Source organism: Oreochromis niloticus, linkage group LG12 (assembly GCF_001858045.2).
Source record: "Oreochromis niloticus isolate F11D_XX linkage group LG12, O_niloticus_UMD_NMBU, whole genome shotgun sequence".
NCBI lineage: Eukaryota > Metazoa > Chordata > Actinopteri > Cichliformes > Cichlidae > Oreochromis > Oreochromis niloticus.
The window spans coordinates 34,299,972-34,314,830 of NC_031977.2; the positions used below are offsets into that span (position 1 = coordinate 34,299,972).

Below are 14,859 nucleotides of genomic sequence, written 5' to 3' on the forward strand. Positions count from 1 at the left end.
TCTGGTTACACAGGCACAATCATTTCACAGTTTAATTTCTTACATGTGAGTTGCAAAAATGGGAGGTGCTCGGTCATGTGACTGATCCTTCTGAATATTTCCATTGATTCTATAAGAACAGGAACAATATTCAGCTAAATGCTGGATGTGATTTATTTTAACACGCACACTCAGCAGGTGGATCATATAAATATAACTTGTAAGGACACGTGTTCCTCGCCTCTGACCTCCAGAGGAAACCTGGTTAAAGTACGTCAAAGACAGGATTCTCCCAATTGCTTCAGAAGAAATGTAACATCTAGAAACTAGTAAATAACACAAAATCTAATAACCAGAAACACAATATTTGCTCTACTGCTCTACTTACTGTCACTTCAGGGCAAACTGTGGAGTAAGCCTTTAAGTAAATAAAACCAAAACCTGACACTAATACTGCAAATGGAGGGTGAAAAATGTGTGTTTTTAGGCTAAACCTGTGAGCCTCCAACGTAGACACGCACTGAATTTCTGACCCTGGTCTAATTAACCCACAGATCTACAGCTCTGTGCACCCACCTTCCTGCCACTCCAGATGTGCCTACAGCATCTCTGATGTCTATTTAATGTTCACCAGCTAAGTGACCATCTGTTTATGCACTCTAGCTGTTCCCTTCCTCCCTCTCTTTATCTCTCCCTCTCTTCAGGCCCTGTGTTTAGCCAAGAGTTTTAAGAGGCTGAGCAGCTCACTATATGGGAATCCTAATTGATTTACTGGTTTTTCTGCTTTACATTGTTTATGTTTTGTTCTACTTGAAATCATGCCTCTTCCTGAAAACAAAAGTTCTTTCATCTGAAGTATAAAACATCTTTACTCTTCAACAAATCGTTCAAACGCAAACATTTTAAATTGCTGAATAATATAAATCTCTCCTGACTGCACTGCGCGCGTTTGCCAACAGACTGAAACAATGAATCTGAAGGATCAGCTCGACTGAAACATATAGCGCATGCCTCTTCTGGAGCCAAAACCATGTTGCCGCCACGCTCGGCCTCTGCAGTGCACCTGTGTGTCTGGCTTCATTTTCTGCTGTGAAAATATTTGCACTGCTGTCCCATTTTATTAAGTTTTAATACAAAAGAGAAACTGTTCCAGCTCTGAAGGTGATTTAGTGGCCCCGTCTCAAGCGTTGCGCCTGGGCTTTGTGGGGGTCGGTGGGACGTTTTATCAAAGCCAGCGTGATAAATATTTGCGGGAAGATTTCATGTCATCTTTGCTGATCTTCACATATGGCACACACATACTCTATTGGCAGGGTTAAACCCAATCAGATTCTTCCCAATGCTTATGGGTATAGATTGTTTTTGAGGGTTCAAATGTCAGTACCATCGTCAGTCATCTCTTACCATTTTTCTGTCTCATGTGCGTGTAAAATGACAGCGGCTACTCTTTAAATACCATAAGAACAAAGGCATTGTGTGTTTCACCCCCTACCACTGCCCATCAGTATGCTCTTACTCAATGGCTACATTCAAATGGAACATAGCATAGCACCGGTAAATGATTTTTGACATGTAATGCATGTAATACACACAAAGTGTTACCTTTTCTAAGTTACAAAAATCTTTGCAGTTCAATAATTGGAATAACAGAAGTAAAATACATTTATCAGGTCTATATACAAAACCTTTTGTAAAAAACATAGACTGTATGTAAAAGATGAACTGGACCACATTTTGCGGACATGAAGTGCCTTTACTGCATTTTTTTTCTAATGGTCTTAAGTGGGCAACTCCTCGCATTGCAGAAAAAACTCCAATTATGTAGAAGTCCATCAGAAAATGGCCATACTGCTCACTTGATGTGTGACCTCAGTGGACATTTCTCTAATAAATTTATGGTCTAAATGATTTTTTTTCATCAATTTTGATGTTCATTTTGTAAATTGAGTTCCCATTTAGATAAAAAAGATAATGATGGTAGCACGGTACGCTATCATTTGGCCAGTGTTGGGTTTCAAAAAAAGAAAATCCAAAAGGTTTAAGGCAAGGCTTTAAAACAATACATACAAAGCAGTGGGTGATGTCATGGACACCAAGTTAACCTTTTCTGTACAGTCAGTGGTAAACACTTTTTAGTCAAACTGATATACGCAAGTATTTGGAATACACCAGAAGTGTGTTTTTTACAGCACGTCTTCTAATAAAAAAAAAACACCAGAACAACACGATGTTCACCTGAGTACTCAATCTTAACAGCACATTATACAGCTATGTTTTATAATTTAATATAAACATAATAAATTCTTAGATGAAACCAAAAATAATGATCGAGTGTGTAGGCGGACAGTTAGTTATGTGTCTGCTAAAAGAGCTGTCAGCTGGACATGGTCATAGACATGATTTGCTGTTGAACTAGGCCCGTGACACTCCCAATAGGTTTAACAGTAATTTCGGCACATTACACTACTCCTTTCAACATTGAAAAGGCCTTTGTGATTTACACTGGAAACATTAACTTCTGAAACACTTGCTAGACTATTTATTCTGCAGCCGCTAAAGAAAAAAATAGCTGAACGAATACACATGCTGAGTACTTGCACTTTATGATATATATCATCCAGCTCCTCTGAGCCCTGTAATGAGACTGTTGACATTACACTGGAAAATGACCGCCTGGAGATAACAATAGAGCTAAGCAGGGTAACTATGGAAAGTGAAAGGACACACTGCACGTGTCAAACAGCCATGGTAAATGCATAGGCAACCAGGAACCGGTGCTGAGAGCAGCGTCATTGTTTCCACCAAATCCAGGTTCTCACACTTTTACTGGTCCATGTGTCTGGGTGTGGTGCCATCCAGCAGCTGGAGCTTTGTGACCAAATGTGCACCGACCATGCAGTTAGTTGCCCTAGTGAGAGTTAATATAGGACAGCGAGGGAGGTGGGTCCAATAAACGTATGAACAAAATTCTCGGCATTGCTTCAAAAAAATTTCTTTTTACTCTTTCCGTCTTTTTCTTGTTCAGTGTTAAAATATCTCACATCTGTCCCAGTAAGCGGTTCACCATGGAATAAAAGTGGTTGACCAAAAAATGTTAATTGTTGTATGGCATTTTGGTATAAATAGTCACTGAAACACTGTCAGGTCCAATTTACAAAGAGAAGAAGGATGCATGTGCCTGAAAGCAAGTCTTGGACAATGTAATTTTCTTCTGAGTCTTAAAGGAAAAACCTCAATTTGTATTTCATAATTGGGTCATTGCAGCAATCTATTCTGAACATGCTTTATTCAGCTCTGTTGGCAACTTGGAAAAAAATGCCAGACCTCTCATACCTTATAATTTTATGCATCAGTGTATTTCCCCACACAGTTTGGACTGTTCGGAGGCGTCCAGATTATGTGTTTTCTGGAGAGGAAGATTACTTTGACAGCTGGTAGGGAATAGCTGACAGATAGCTGAAACATCAGATGCTGTTCAGTGTCACATTTTCTGACATCTATTCTGTAATAATAGTACCAAAATATAGCAATGTGTAGCTCTTTATTTATATTGTTAGAAATTAACAATATAAAGAAAATCTTTTTTTTCTGCTACATCATCATTAGATGTTAAGTCTTAACCCACAAAGGTGGTTCTTGGTCATGACCCCGACACTAAACCTATTTAACCCTAGGCAATCACAATATGTCATTTTTGTTTTGGTACAATTTCTCTCCCAAGTCTTGGCAGTCAGGTAACCAATAAAATAATCATTTTACCTGACACCGAGATGTTAAGCCTCAGTAACACAAAATTAGGACTGGGATTTGGGTTACTGCCTATAAAAACTTAGACCTGTTGTCTGAGTTTTGGAAGTGGTGTCTGAGTGTTGTCTCTTTTGGTTCTTAGCCATCCAGGACTTCCTTTTGGGGTTTTTAAAAACATTTCACCTCACTCAAAAAGCTTCTTCAGTACTAAAAGGTGATGGGGTGTCTCAGGTATTTAACCTCTAGTGGGGCTGGTATCTTGAAAGTGGTCTGAGCATCACTGATGCATCCTGTCTTCATGTGAGTTGTTAAAGTTAACATGAATCATGACTCCAAAATAAAAGCCCTAACTAACAAAGCCTTTAAAATGAGAATTGAAGCATCATCAAGGACCTAAAAACAAGTCCACTTGTCTTCCTCCAAAGACCTCAGAGGGTTAATTCAAAGTTAAATTAATAAACTACTCTGACCATCTGCACAGCTGCATATGCAAGTTCACCAATAACTTCAAGTGTAGGCTGAGAGAAAACATCAACTTCTGTGTAAAACTCAAATTTGTGTCAAGGATCATCACCGTTAATGAGTTTTGCACAGTGACTTTATCCCCCAAGAGGGAGTTCTACCCATGAAGGGCCTGATGGAGGACATTCGTCACAAACCACCTGTAGTACACCACCTGTCTTCACACACCTGCTCACATCGCATTGAGAAAGCAGAAATTTTTCAGTGTAGATTTTTTGGTTTTTTAGGAAGATTTACAGAACTATTCAGTCATACCTCGTGTAGGTAAATGACCAATCATCATAGTGAATCTTTTACCAATGTTTCAAGTGTTTTATCTGTTATTTAAACCATGTTTTCTTCATATCTATTTTTATTTGTTATGTCACATTTCTTTTTAATTTAACAGAATCATTTTAACCATCCTTGTGTATCTTACACCCTTTGTTTTCTTTCTTGGTCTAAAGGCAGAGGTTTTCCTCGGGAGCTGGAGCAGGGTCTTTATCACAATACTAAATACTAGACCAAGCCTCCAGGGTCTGACATTGGAGATCAACTGTCTCTTGGAATATGACAAACATCCAATCCAGGAAAATATGTTACCAGGATACAAGCAGTAAAGTCACTTTTGTTGTTGGCTGGAATACCTGGTCCTTTTCATAGCTATTCAGAAACTGACCATTCTGCAGAAATATGTATTTACATTTCCCAAAATTGCATGGTGGGGGTCTGTGGGTTTTGGAAAAACCACATGGGTAGGATTTTATATTGCTTGTACTATATGTTTGCTTGTAATTTGTAGCAAGCAGGCTTTATATGTTGCAGGGAGAAAATATTTTTATGGCTCAAATGCAAATAGGTTTTTTGTGAGCAGTTTTATGTTCCACTAGAGATTACCTCTTAAACAGGTTCTGGAGAAAACATCCTCACGTCAGCCAAACTGCCAGGATATTTCAAAGATCATAGGGGGGCCTACAGTGTAAATGCAAACATTTTGAGATGTATTTTACCTAATGTGGGTCATTAATACTTTATATCTACTGTTAATCATGCACTGCTCTAGTAATGCATCACAGCCAGAGAAATATAGCCTGCAGAATGCTGGCAGTCCTCCATTATGTTACTGTCCCATGTTAACAGCTTGCTGCTGCAATATCAGCCTGTTCAACTCCCCATCATAATATAACTCCTCTCAGATTTATACTCAGACTTCTCCCTGAGCTCCATCTTTGTAGTTGGACCACGAACTGCTGTTGGGGACCAGCCAAGCCTCAGTAAAGCAACGTTCGGGTACTCGGTGTGACATGGAGTTGTGTTGCTAGTTATGCCAACTGTTAATGATAAAAACCGCTAAAAACTAGTGCTGTTTGAAGATTTTGAAAACTTGTTGATGCAGTTGTGTTTTCTGGGATTCTGTGATTATTTGCTTGTTTAGATTTTTTTTTTTAATGTGCTGGGTCATTTTTGTAAGCAAGCTAGCTAATAGCCAGATGAAGGCAAGCTAAGGATTGGCTTTGATCCCTGAAGCCAGTCAAACATTTTTCCATCCATCTAGTGCCCCGTTCACATTCAGTAGAAAAATCTGTCGTTTTTCTGCATGATGTTAACTAATGTTAGTTTACCTGCTAACACCAGGAAAAATTTGACAAGCTTGAGTCGAGTATTTTCATAACACCATATTTGTTTTCGGTCAAAACTGGATGTAATGAGTGAGGGATAGATTTCACCGAGAAACTGCACACTCTCAGGCTAGCAACTTGACAATCACACAGAAAAGCACACTTGGTTTTATTCTCTTTCAAGGGGACCCCATTACAACTGGGACCTTTATGACACTTTTGAGACAATCATTTACAGAGGTCACAGACAAAGACACTGAAAGAATGGAGGTTTACAATACTTTCAGACCTACACATTTTACATATAACACAGACGAATTGTGAGTTACCCAAAAGGCATACATGGCCATCTTGCCAAGGCAACTTTTTTCAAACTCATGTGGAGTTTGTGTTGGAATCTGTGGGTACTGGGAGACACTGTGTCCAGTATGTGCATTGTTTTTTAACACCAACATGGTATTACCATTTTAACAACAGCAAACCCTGTTTTTGGATTCTTGAACTGGTTAATTTTCTTAACATGCATTCTGGTTTTATCCAGAACATTCACCAATTTTCTTATGCAAAAATATTTGAAGGCCGATAGTTATTGTTAAGGCTTGGAGAATAGTCAGAGACCTGGTTGCTAGGGTCACTTGGTGTATTACCCGACCACTTAGCAAGTGGTTGCTCGCTGTCATTGAGTGAAGTCTGTTGATAAGAGGGTTCTGATACAAAGCCTGCTTTGGTCACCAGCAGATTGCCGCAGTCATCTGCATGGAAGAAGCTGATTTGTCTACAAACACTCGCTAATTAACCATCTAGAGGTCGTATAACTTGAAAAAGCACCAGTTGCTACGCATTCTTCACAGCTTCACTATTACTTAGTGATAGGTTGGCAAGTGTTTGCAGTCAACAGTGTCTTCCATATCATAGTCACTGCTAACAACCATTTACAACCAGATGGGAATACTCATTTTTCCCTGCCGACCAGCGCTTGACAAATGGTTGCCAGCTGGTCTTATGAATGTGTGACTAAAGCCTAACATCACTGGATGTAGGTCATCATGTGGTTAACATTTCTGGTCCATTGTTGATTTTTTTTTTGTTTGTTAGCAAGTAAATAAGCTAAGCCAACATGGCTAATGTTGCTCATTGTTGGTGCTGCAGGGTCACAGATGAGAGGTAGAGCGAAGTGAGCATAATGTTTTTTGCACTAAATAGTATATATATACATATATATAGTGTACTTGCATGAAATGTATTAACACTTAAAAAAAAAAGTACCTTTCAGCTTCTCAAAGTAAGATCACATTTCAGAGCAATCAAATACCAATTACAGTGTGTGCGATACAAAGAATACATGTTTTAATACACAAATATGTTGTAAATTAAACACGTATTAAATCCAGAGCGGGCATTGTAGCTCAGTCTGGCATCATTTAAGGTTAGTTTAGCTTTTTTTTATCTTTCTTTCTCAAAGAAAAAGTTAAACTAATTTTGAAATTTGTGCCTTTGTTTTACTTATTTCCATGCCTGGCTCGTCTCGACTGAAAGGCTGAGCTGAATCCAAATCCAACACGGGAACAATGCAGGACTCAACCCTATCATAATGAGATGTTTTCAACTCACAACCTCTCATATTTCATGTTAACAAAGGGTAATGATCTTCCAATTTTATGGCTAAAGAATGTTAACTTGATGTTTTATTCTTTTTTTTAATCAGAAAGCGCTTTGCTTCCAAGACACTGCTTGAGAAGTGTTTCTTTGATCAATCATCTGACAGGGTTAAATGCTACCTAAATGCATATTATGTAAAAATACTAATAAATCACAGCCTAAAGTTTATGCACATGCTTATCAAATTATCCTCACCTGCAAGTCCAAACATTTTGGTTCCTTTTGCTCCATCAAAAAGTTGCACATGCTTGTTCTGCTGTATCAGAAATAACAGAAAACTTAATAGCAGAGCAGGATCCAGTCGGATGCTGTAAATTAATCAGTCATTTATTTTGGAATTCAGACCTGTCTTTGGTTTCACTTGCTTATTAGTCCCAGCTTTACTCTAATGCCTGGCTTGGCGAACCCAAAAACAGCATCCCAGAGATCAAATTGGAAACAGACTTCTCGTTATTATAAAAGTTGCATTACTCTGCAGGTTGCTTTTCTTTCTTTTCTGTAAAACAGAGTTCTTTTATAACCTGTTGTTGAATAATAATATGCTAATGGTGGCTGTGAAATGCTCTGAAATCCATCAATTTTTTTTATTCCTCATGGTAAGTCATGACCTCAAAGTGGTCCTTTTTCTTTATTTTAAGGCCTCCTGCTGCGTGAGCCTATAAAGAGAAATGTTCCACAAAAAAAGCAGAGGGTCAAGTAGCACACACTACTAGGACTACGCAGCAGTCGTTTCCTCCTAATAAAATCTTAGAAAGTCATGCAAAAAATGTTCTACTCTCATACTTTTCTTTTTTCTTTGTAACATATGAAGTCATTATTTGACAATTTAAGATAAAATGTATTACAGTGTTCTTGCCATGCAGAGATCACTCTCTATGACTTTCCAGTGCTGCTTTCAACTTTCGACTGTTTGATTTGATGATTATTTCTTAGAATGCTGCAAGTATGCTGCCTACCCAATCTAAAAAAATGCCCAAATTCAAAAATTATTTACAGAGTTAGAGGAAAGATATCATGCAGAAGAAATGGTGATGATGATTGTTTTCTTTTTGTTGTTGTTGTTTTTCATTTTAATTCATATTAGTTTTATTTTCCAAAAGAAAAGTCACAGCACTCCCCACCAAATGCTATAAATTACCTCCTACATGCTTTAAAACTGTTTTAGTCAGAGACCAGAGACCAGTTGATGGCCGCTTGACAAACAATGTAATCTGGTAGCTGTGCCATCATGTTTAAGTTGGAGTCATCTTCCACTATCAGTACAGGCTTCGGCTGCCGCCAAGACTGCAACATTTTCCAGCTAGCCTCAGGGAAAACCAGTGGTATATCCATGCAGCAGTAACCCCATGTTATTATATAAAACCCTTATATAAAGGATATTCAAGCTTTAAATAAAATGACTTCACCCCAATCATCTTACATTTATTGTTGCCTCTTTTTTACAGCTACTACAACTGGAAGACGCAAGTGTCCACTTCCAACTCGAGCCCAAACTTTGAGGTGATTTATGACGACCCTAACGGCCTTCTCTTTAAGAACAAGAGGGACAAAAAGATTCTGAATTTGGACCCTTTGGTAGGTTTTTGTGTTGCTGTTGTTATTGTCCTGCTTTGTTTTTAAAACCTAGGGAGACAAATGGTGCTGCTAATTAGACCAGGTCACCTGTTCCATCGCAGTAAAAATATCTCAGGCGAGCAAAACGGGCTTTAGGGCAAAGGCTCTTTTCTAAATCCTTTTTGCTGCACAAGGGACTGCTTCTGAAAACAGATTTTGTTGTCCTTTTGGCTCAGATGACTGGGATGCACCTCCAATATCCTGTTCCTTTCCTCTCTTCTTACCTTAACACCTTTTACTTTGTTGCACTGTCTCCCATTTTAACCATGAACTGCAAATGTTCCAAAGAAAATCGCTTATTTTTCAACCTGCACAAGTTATTTCAGAGACTGCATTCTAAGAAAAGAGGTTAGGGAGACAGAGAGAGATAAAGAAATCAGTGGGAGGGAAAGATATTTGTGTTCCACCTGCACAAAGAAGGGAGGATCAAGGGGTCAAGACAGGTGCTTCCTCTACACTCAAAGGCTGACAGGGGCCCTGGAAGAATAACGACTCCCTAATGTTTTTTTCTCTCCAGTTTCCTTCTTTGCTGGGGGGTAGGGAAGTAGTTGGTGGGGCTGAACTATTTTGAAATTGCAGACAGAGCTGTGGGGACTGCGTTTTTGAGGCCAAGCGCCAAAATGGCAGCACAGTGTTCTAGCTGTGGTCGAGCACCGCCCCAACCAGGCTGTCTATTAAAAACACAAGCGAAGGCATTGGGAGCCAGACACAGCAAACCACCCGTGTGCCCAGAACCCAGCTCAGCTCAGCCCAGATTGGCTCGGCACGGAGCAGCACAGAACCATCCGGCCTTTAACCCGCCATGAGCTCACTAACTGCTCATGTGGCCTCAGATCCACTGGAGAACCTTGCAAAATCAAAGCTCACATCAACTCATTTTGGGTGGCTTGTTTGTTTTTCTGCCTTTGTCATTCCATGACCGCTTTTCTATCCCTGCCAGAAAGTGGGTTGGGGTGGAGAGGTTGTCATTTTTCAGTTATGACAATGGCTTGATTGGCTTGGCAAAGTAAAAGTTAGAGAGAAAAAAACCCCCCTTGATGCTGAAATTTGAAGAACAGGGTAAGCTGACATGAATTTAAATGTGAGTGTTAATGACACTGTTTGGTTTCTATAACATTTGAAGAAAAAAAAAGATGCTTGGCCTTAAGCAGCATTTCCCATTATCTCTCACTGTGTCTGTGACATCAGGTTTATTGGCTTATTTTTATTGATGCTCTTTTGAACTTGCAGAGGAAGACTGTCTCAGTTATTAGGACACCCACAAGTGTGGCTTAGGTAAAAGTGTAAATTGAGTGTAATGGTTCGCTATGGTTCTGTTCCCTCCAGAAGCTTTTGACACACTTAGCCTTAAATAAATGTTCCCAGCTGGTAGTGGCTTCACATCTTAGTGGTGGGGCTGTGTCAGCTTTGACAGCCAAAGTAACACAAAACATGTTGGAAAATGAACAGTTACAGTCACTGTCAAATTATGCAGCACTTGGCCTCCCCTTTAATATACCTGCTATTATAAAGAGGTGTGCTCTAGAGATGTGCGGTTTTGTTTAATTGCTAACATACTCTCTCTGTGGCAGCTGTCACATTTTCAGTATGGAGTAAGAGATATTTTTAATTTAACACTGAAACTGATATTTCCATGCACTGGGAAGGTGTCTTTGGTATTTCCAAAACCGCCGATAATGGCAACTCGGTATTTATTTGAAGATTTTAGCTTCTTTCAGCTCACGGTTTTGGCTCTAAATGATGCAGATTTGAGGCAGAAAAAAGTTATAAAGATGCTGTTTAAAAAAGTCTCTATGAATTCATCTTTTTTGTTCTAAAAAAAATGAAAACTTTAAACTAAACAACTAAACAAGACTTGAATATAGCAACTGAGATCATAAGTTTGTACAGAAAGGCCTTACTAATGTCATAAATCAAGTGAGAGGTAGGGGCCTTTTCTCATAGACTTCTATACAATCTGAGTCCTTGTCTAATGCCCCCTGCTGGCTATTAGAGAGATTACAGATTTTACAGTTGTCCACATTGGCTTCACCTTTACAAACGAAAGTTACATCCATCTTTTCTTTTACGGCTTCAGATCTTGAAAATTCACAAGACCAGTCGAAAACATCACAACTGTTTAGTTTTTTGCTTTGTGTTTGAATGCACGATTGCAGACTGTAGACAGCACTACCCCAAAACTCACGAAACAAGCACCACTAACTTCTCTGTTCTGGGTTTCAGTCTGGTCCTGGCGAGGACTCCAACAGGACATTCCTGCAGTCGGACATCTACATCCATGTTGTCATCTATGACCACAACGTCAGGACAGTCTAAGCTTCAGAGGCCGTCGCCAACACTTGCATACATATGGCACATATTGGAGAGCACTGGAAGCCTCTAATTTGACTGAGTTGCTGTAGTTGCACCATCATTTACAAACTGTTCCCCTCATATCATGCATGCCATCTGGGTGGAGGTGTTGTAATGGAGAAAAAAAGGCTTTAAACTGAGGAATCCCAGAGGATGAAGTCGATGGACTGGTGTGACAACTTGGAAGTTTCTTTCTGGGGTTTTATGTCTAACGTTGGCCTTAAATTGTTCCATCCAGGTTGACTGTGCTTTTGGCAGTTACCCAAGCAAGCAGAGTTAGTTAGGGGCAAGAACCTGCTCAGAGACCCCAGGCTCGTATCATCATTTGGTCTGGCATGTTTTGGGCTGTTTGTCTAAACAAATTAAAGGCGTAAGAGCTTTGAAAGATGATGGGGGTTGCTTTCATGTCCTCCCCCAGGCTGCGGTAGCTCCAATTGGACTGGAAGAGTGGGTAATGGGCTTAAAGCATTCCGTATGTTTCCAGATGCAAGGCACACGTTACGGGACATCAAAGTGCCCTATCATTTACATATTAGTCATTCACTATGACATTTTTTAATTATTTTCTCAGAGGGCTTTTAGTAACGTGCTTCCCTTTAATTTCTGGATTATTCGTTTTTTTGTAACAGTATCTAAATCTACAGGTTGAGTCTTTATTTGTTCATAAATTTGTTTTCTGTACATTCTGGTGACTCAATCTGCACATGTCCTGGGTTATTGTTGTACACTTCTAACTAGAAAGTTCAGTATCCTGTTTGATTTTTTTCATTTGTGTGTGTGTGTGTGTGTGTGTGTGTGTGTGCGTGTGTGTGGTTTTTTCAAATTGTGAGTGAACCATTCAAATATTTCTTTTTGCTATATCTGAGATCTGCTTATTTGCTTTTGAGATTTAGATTAGCTTAGATCTCAATCACATTATCAGATTTTCATTGTATGATAAATGTGTTTAGAAGAATTCACAATAAAGATGCATGTAGAACATTTGGGGGGAAATAGCAGTAATGCTGCTTCTCAGACTTATCTACCTCTGTTTATTGTATCGTTCACTGGGCGAGATTTAGGGAGCACCCTGGACAGGTCATCAGTCCGTCACAGGGCTAACAGAGGGACAGTCAACCGCACACTCTCACATCCACACCTACAGCCAATTTGGAGTCACCAATTAACCTAACTAGCAAGTCTGAGGGTAGAAGATTGTACCCAGAGGATACCCGTGCAGGCACAGTGATATGCAAACTCCACACAGAGAGGCCTCAGCCAGCCAGGAGATTCAGATGTAAATAAATAAATGGCTAGAGGTTAGGATTGGGGTTTTATGAGTGGCTGTTCTGAACCTGTATCTGAACATTTATCTGCTGCACAGACGTGCAAGTGGTATCAATCTTTTCATCTAAATCAAATAAGCTTATTTCCTTAACTGCTGAGCCTTTAAGCTCACACTGTCACCTCCACATTTATCTCGCCTTTATATTAATTTTCTCATTACTAATCTATCAACTATTTTTCCCATAAAAGTCACAAGCTTCAAACAAATTAGTTCATTCTAATACAAACGTCTAATGTTTCTCATCCGGCTTGATACCAGAGAAGCCTTCTACTTGCTGCATCTGTTTGTTTTCACCGAATTGGACCCTGTTGTCCTCATTGAAACAATATGTGTGGTGACAAGGCTATTTGGGCTGTGGTTCTGTAAAAACTGAGGTTAGGGAAATGACGGTCTGGTTTGGGGTTGTTAATCATTGCTGTTCGTTCTTTTTTCCTTCCCTTTTTTAAAGACGATAGGGGTTCTGGGCCTGTTTTTGTGGTTATCGTGAACAAAGCTGGTGAAAAGTCTGATGGAGTTATAAAAAGTGTCACAGATGGGAATGTAGGATATGCCTATTTTCAGTCTTTAACATGTTTTCGTGCAGTTTTATGTATTTTTTATCGTCTATTTGTGGTTGCTGGTGTGTAAACTGATCTTAAATTGGTTTTTTTCTTGCTGTAACTACAAAACTAAGTAGCAGAAGTACATTCAGACCTGGTTTCTCTGTTGACTGCCTTGTTGAACAGCATATTTAACCTGAGTGGAGGGTGTGTTGTAATTGAGAAACCTTCCACCTGCCTCTCTCACTACTTGGTTATTTTTTGTTTTTGTTGTTGCTGTTTTTTCTGTTTTTAGTTTGGAGGTCTTTTTGTAATTGTGTTTGAAAATGAGAAGTCAGGCGGCAAATGAACACTTTATCCTCATCTACAGCTGTTTAGGTTTACAGGCCGCAGCTCATTCATGTGGCCAGGTAATGGCGATGGAACTGGCTGCTTTATTCTCTCTCCCACCCTGAAAGTTGCATCAGTCATTCCAAATACCTTCCAATGAAAACAGCAGATGTGCACAAGACAGGAAAAAGGCCATCTAAAACAAACAGGCAAACAAGTGCACTGCATCTGAAATGCATTGGTTCTTTGAATCCCTTACCTCTGTAGAAGACAAAATTTTAAACGACTACTGGAATCCACCCAGATCCTGTGTTTGCAAACAGGGATGATTTCACAATAAAGTCCAGGTTAAATAGTAATATTCCCCTTCATTTCCTTTATTGGGCTTTTAAGCTGTTGGGGTTTTAACTGAAGCGGGGTTTTATTAGTTAGAGGTCTGACTTGCCCCTAATATGCACAACTTGAGGCAAAGAGGTGGATTCAGACTGCAGCAGAGGCACGATTCAGTCTTTTCTGTGAAACAAGCTCAGTTTCACCTCAGTTTGATGTCTTTTTGTGTAGTTTTCATCTCATTACCAACAACCTTATGATTAATAGATTAATATTGGCATGCAGATATTACAATAACGTTGTGAATCTACTGATAGCTGCTGACATGCAAAAATAAATTCCAAATTAAATCCTAAGCTAAATTACAGCACTTTCAAAATCACAACCACTTTTTACCCCTCAGCCAAAAAGGCTGATGGGTTATTGTTGTCACCCGTTGGATGGGCGAGTGGGCAGCGTAGACACCCAAGTTTGTGAATCCGCTAACTCGAGAAGGAAGTCACGTGTCCAAAAATACAAACCCAATAAAAATGTCTAATTAGCAGAGGTGTGGCCTAGCAGACTTCAGCTGATTGGAGCCGCCTGTGTTGTTATACCTAAAAGGCTTCCTGTACAATTGTTAACGAAGGGTGAAACTATCGAGACCAAAACCAGGTTCAAAACATCTGTTTTAATGCTATAGATTTGGGAATGTTAATATACAAATATACGAGATTGACTCACTTTTGGAGCCAGTCTCAAGTGGCCACAACTGGAACTGCAGTTTTTGACACTTCATGTTGGCTTTATTTTCAGAACTGGCTTCGGGTGTTAACGTAAAAAAAAAAGAAAGAAAAAAAACTAGATTTAAACGAAATATTAT

General features: G+C 39.4%; 1 protein-coding gene across 1 annotated transcript in view; it reads left to right on the forward strand.

Annotated features, from left to right (window-relative positions):
- The window catches only part of cfap299 (cilia and flagella associated protein 299), an 80,052-nt gene extending 66,077 nt beyond the window's left edge, over positions 1–13,975 (forward strand). Inside the window, exons 5-6 of the mRNA XM_005451509.4 lie at positions 8,951–9,080; positions 11,343–13,975. Coding sequence (XP_005451566.1) covers positions 8,951–9,080; positions 11,343–11,435 — 223 coding nt within the window. The 3' untranslated portion in view covers positions 11,436–13,975. The remainder of the gene's footprint in view (positions 1–8,950; positions 9,081–11,342) is intronic.
- The last annotated feature ends 884 nt before the right edge of the window (positions 13,976–14,859 follow it).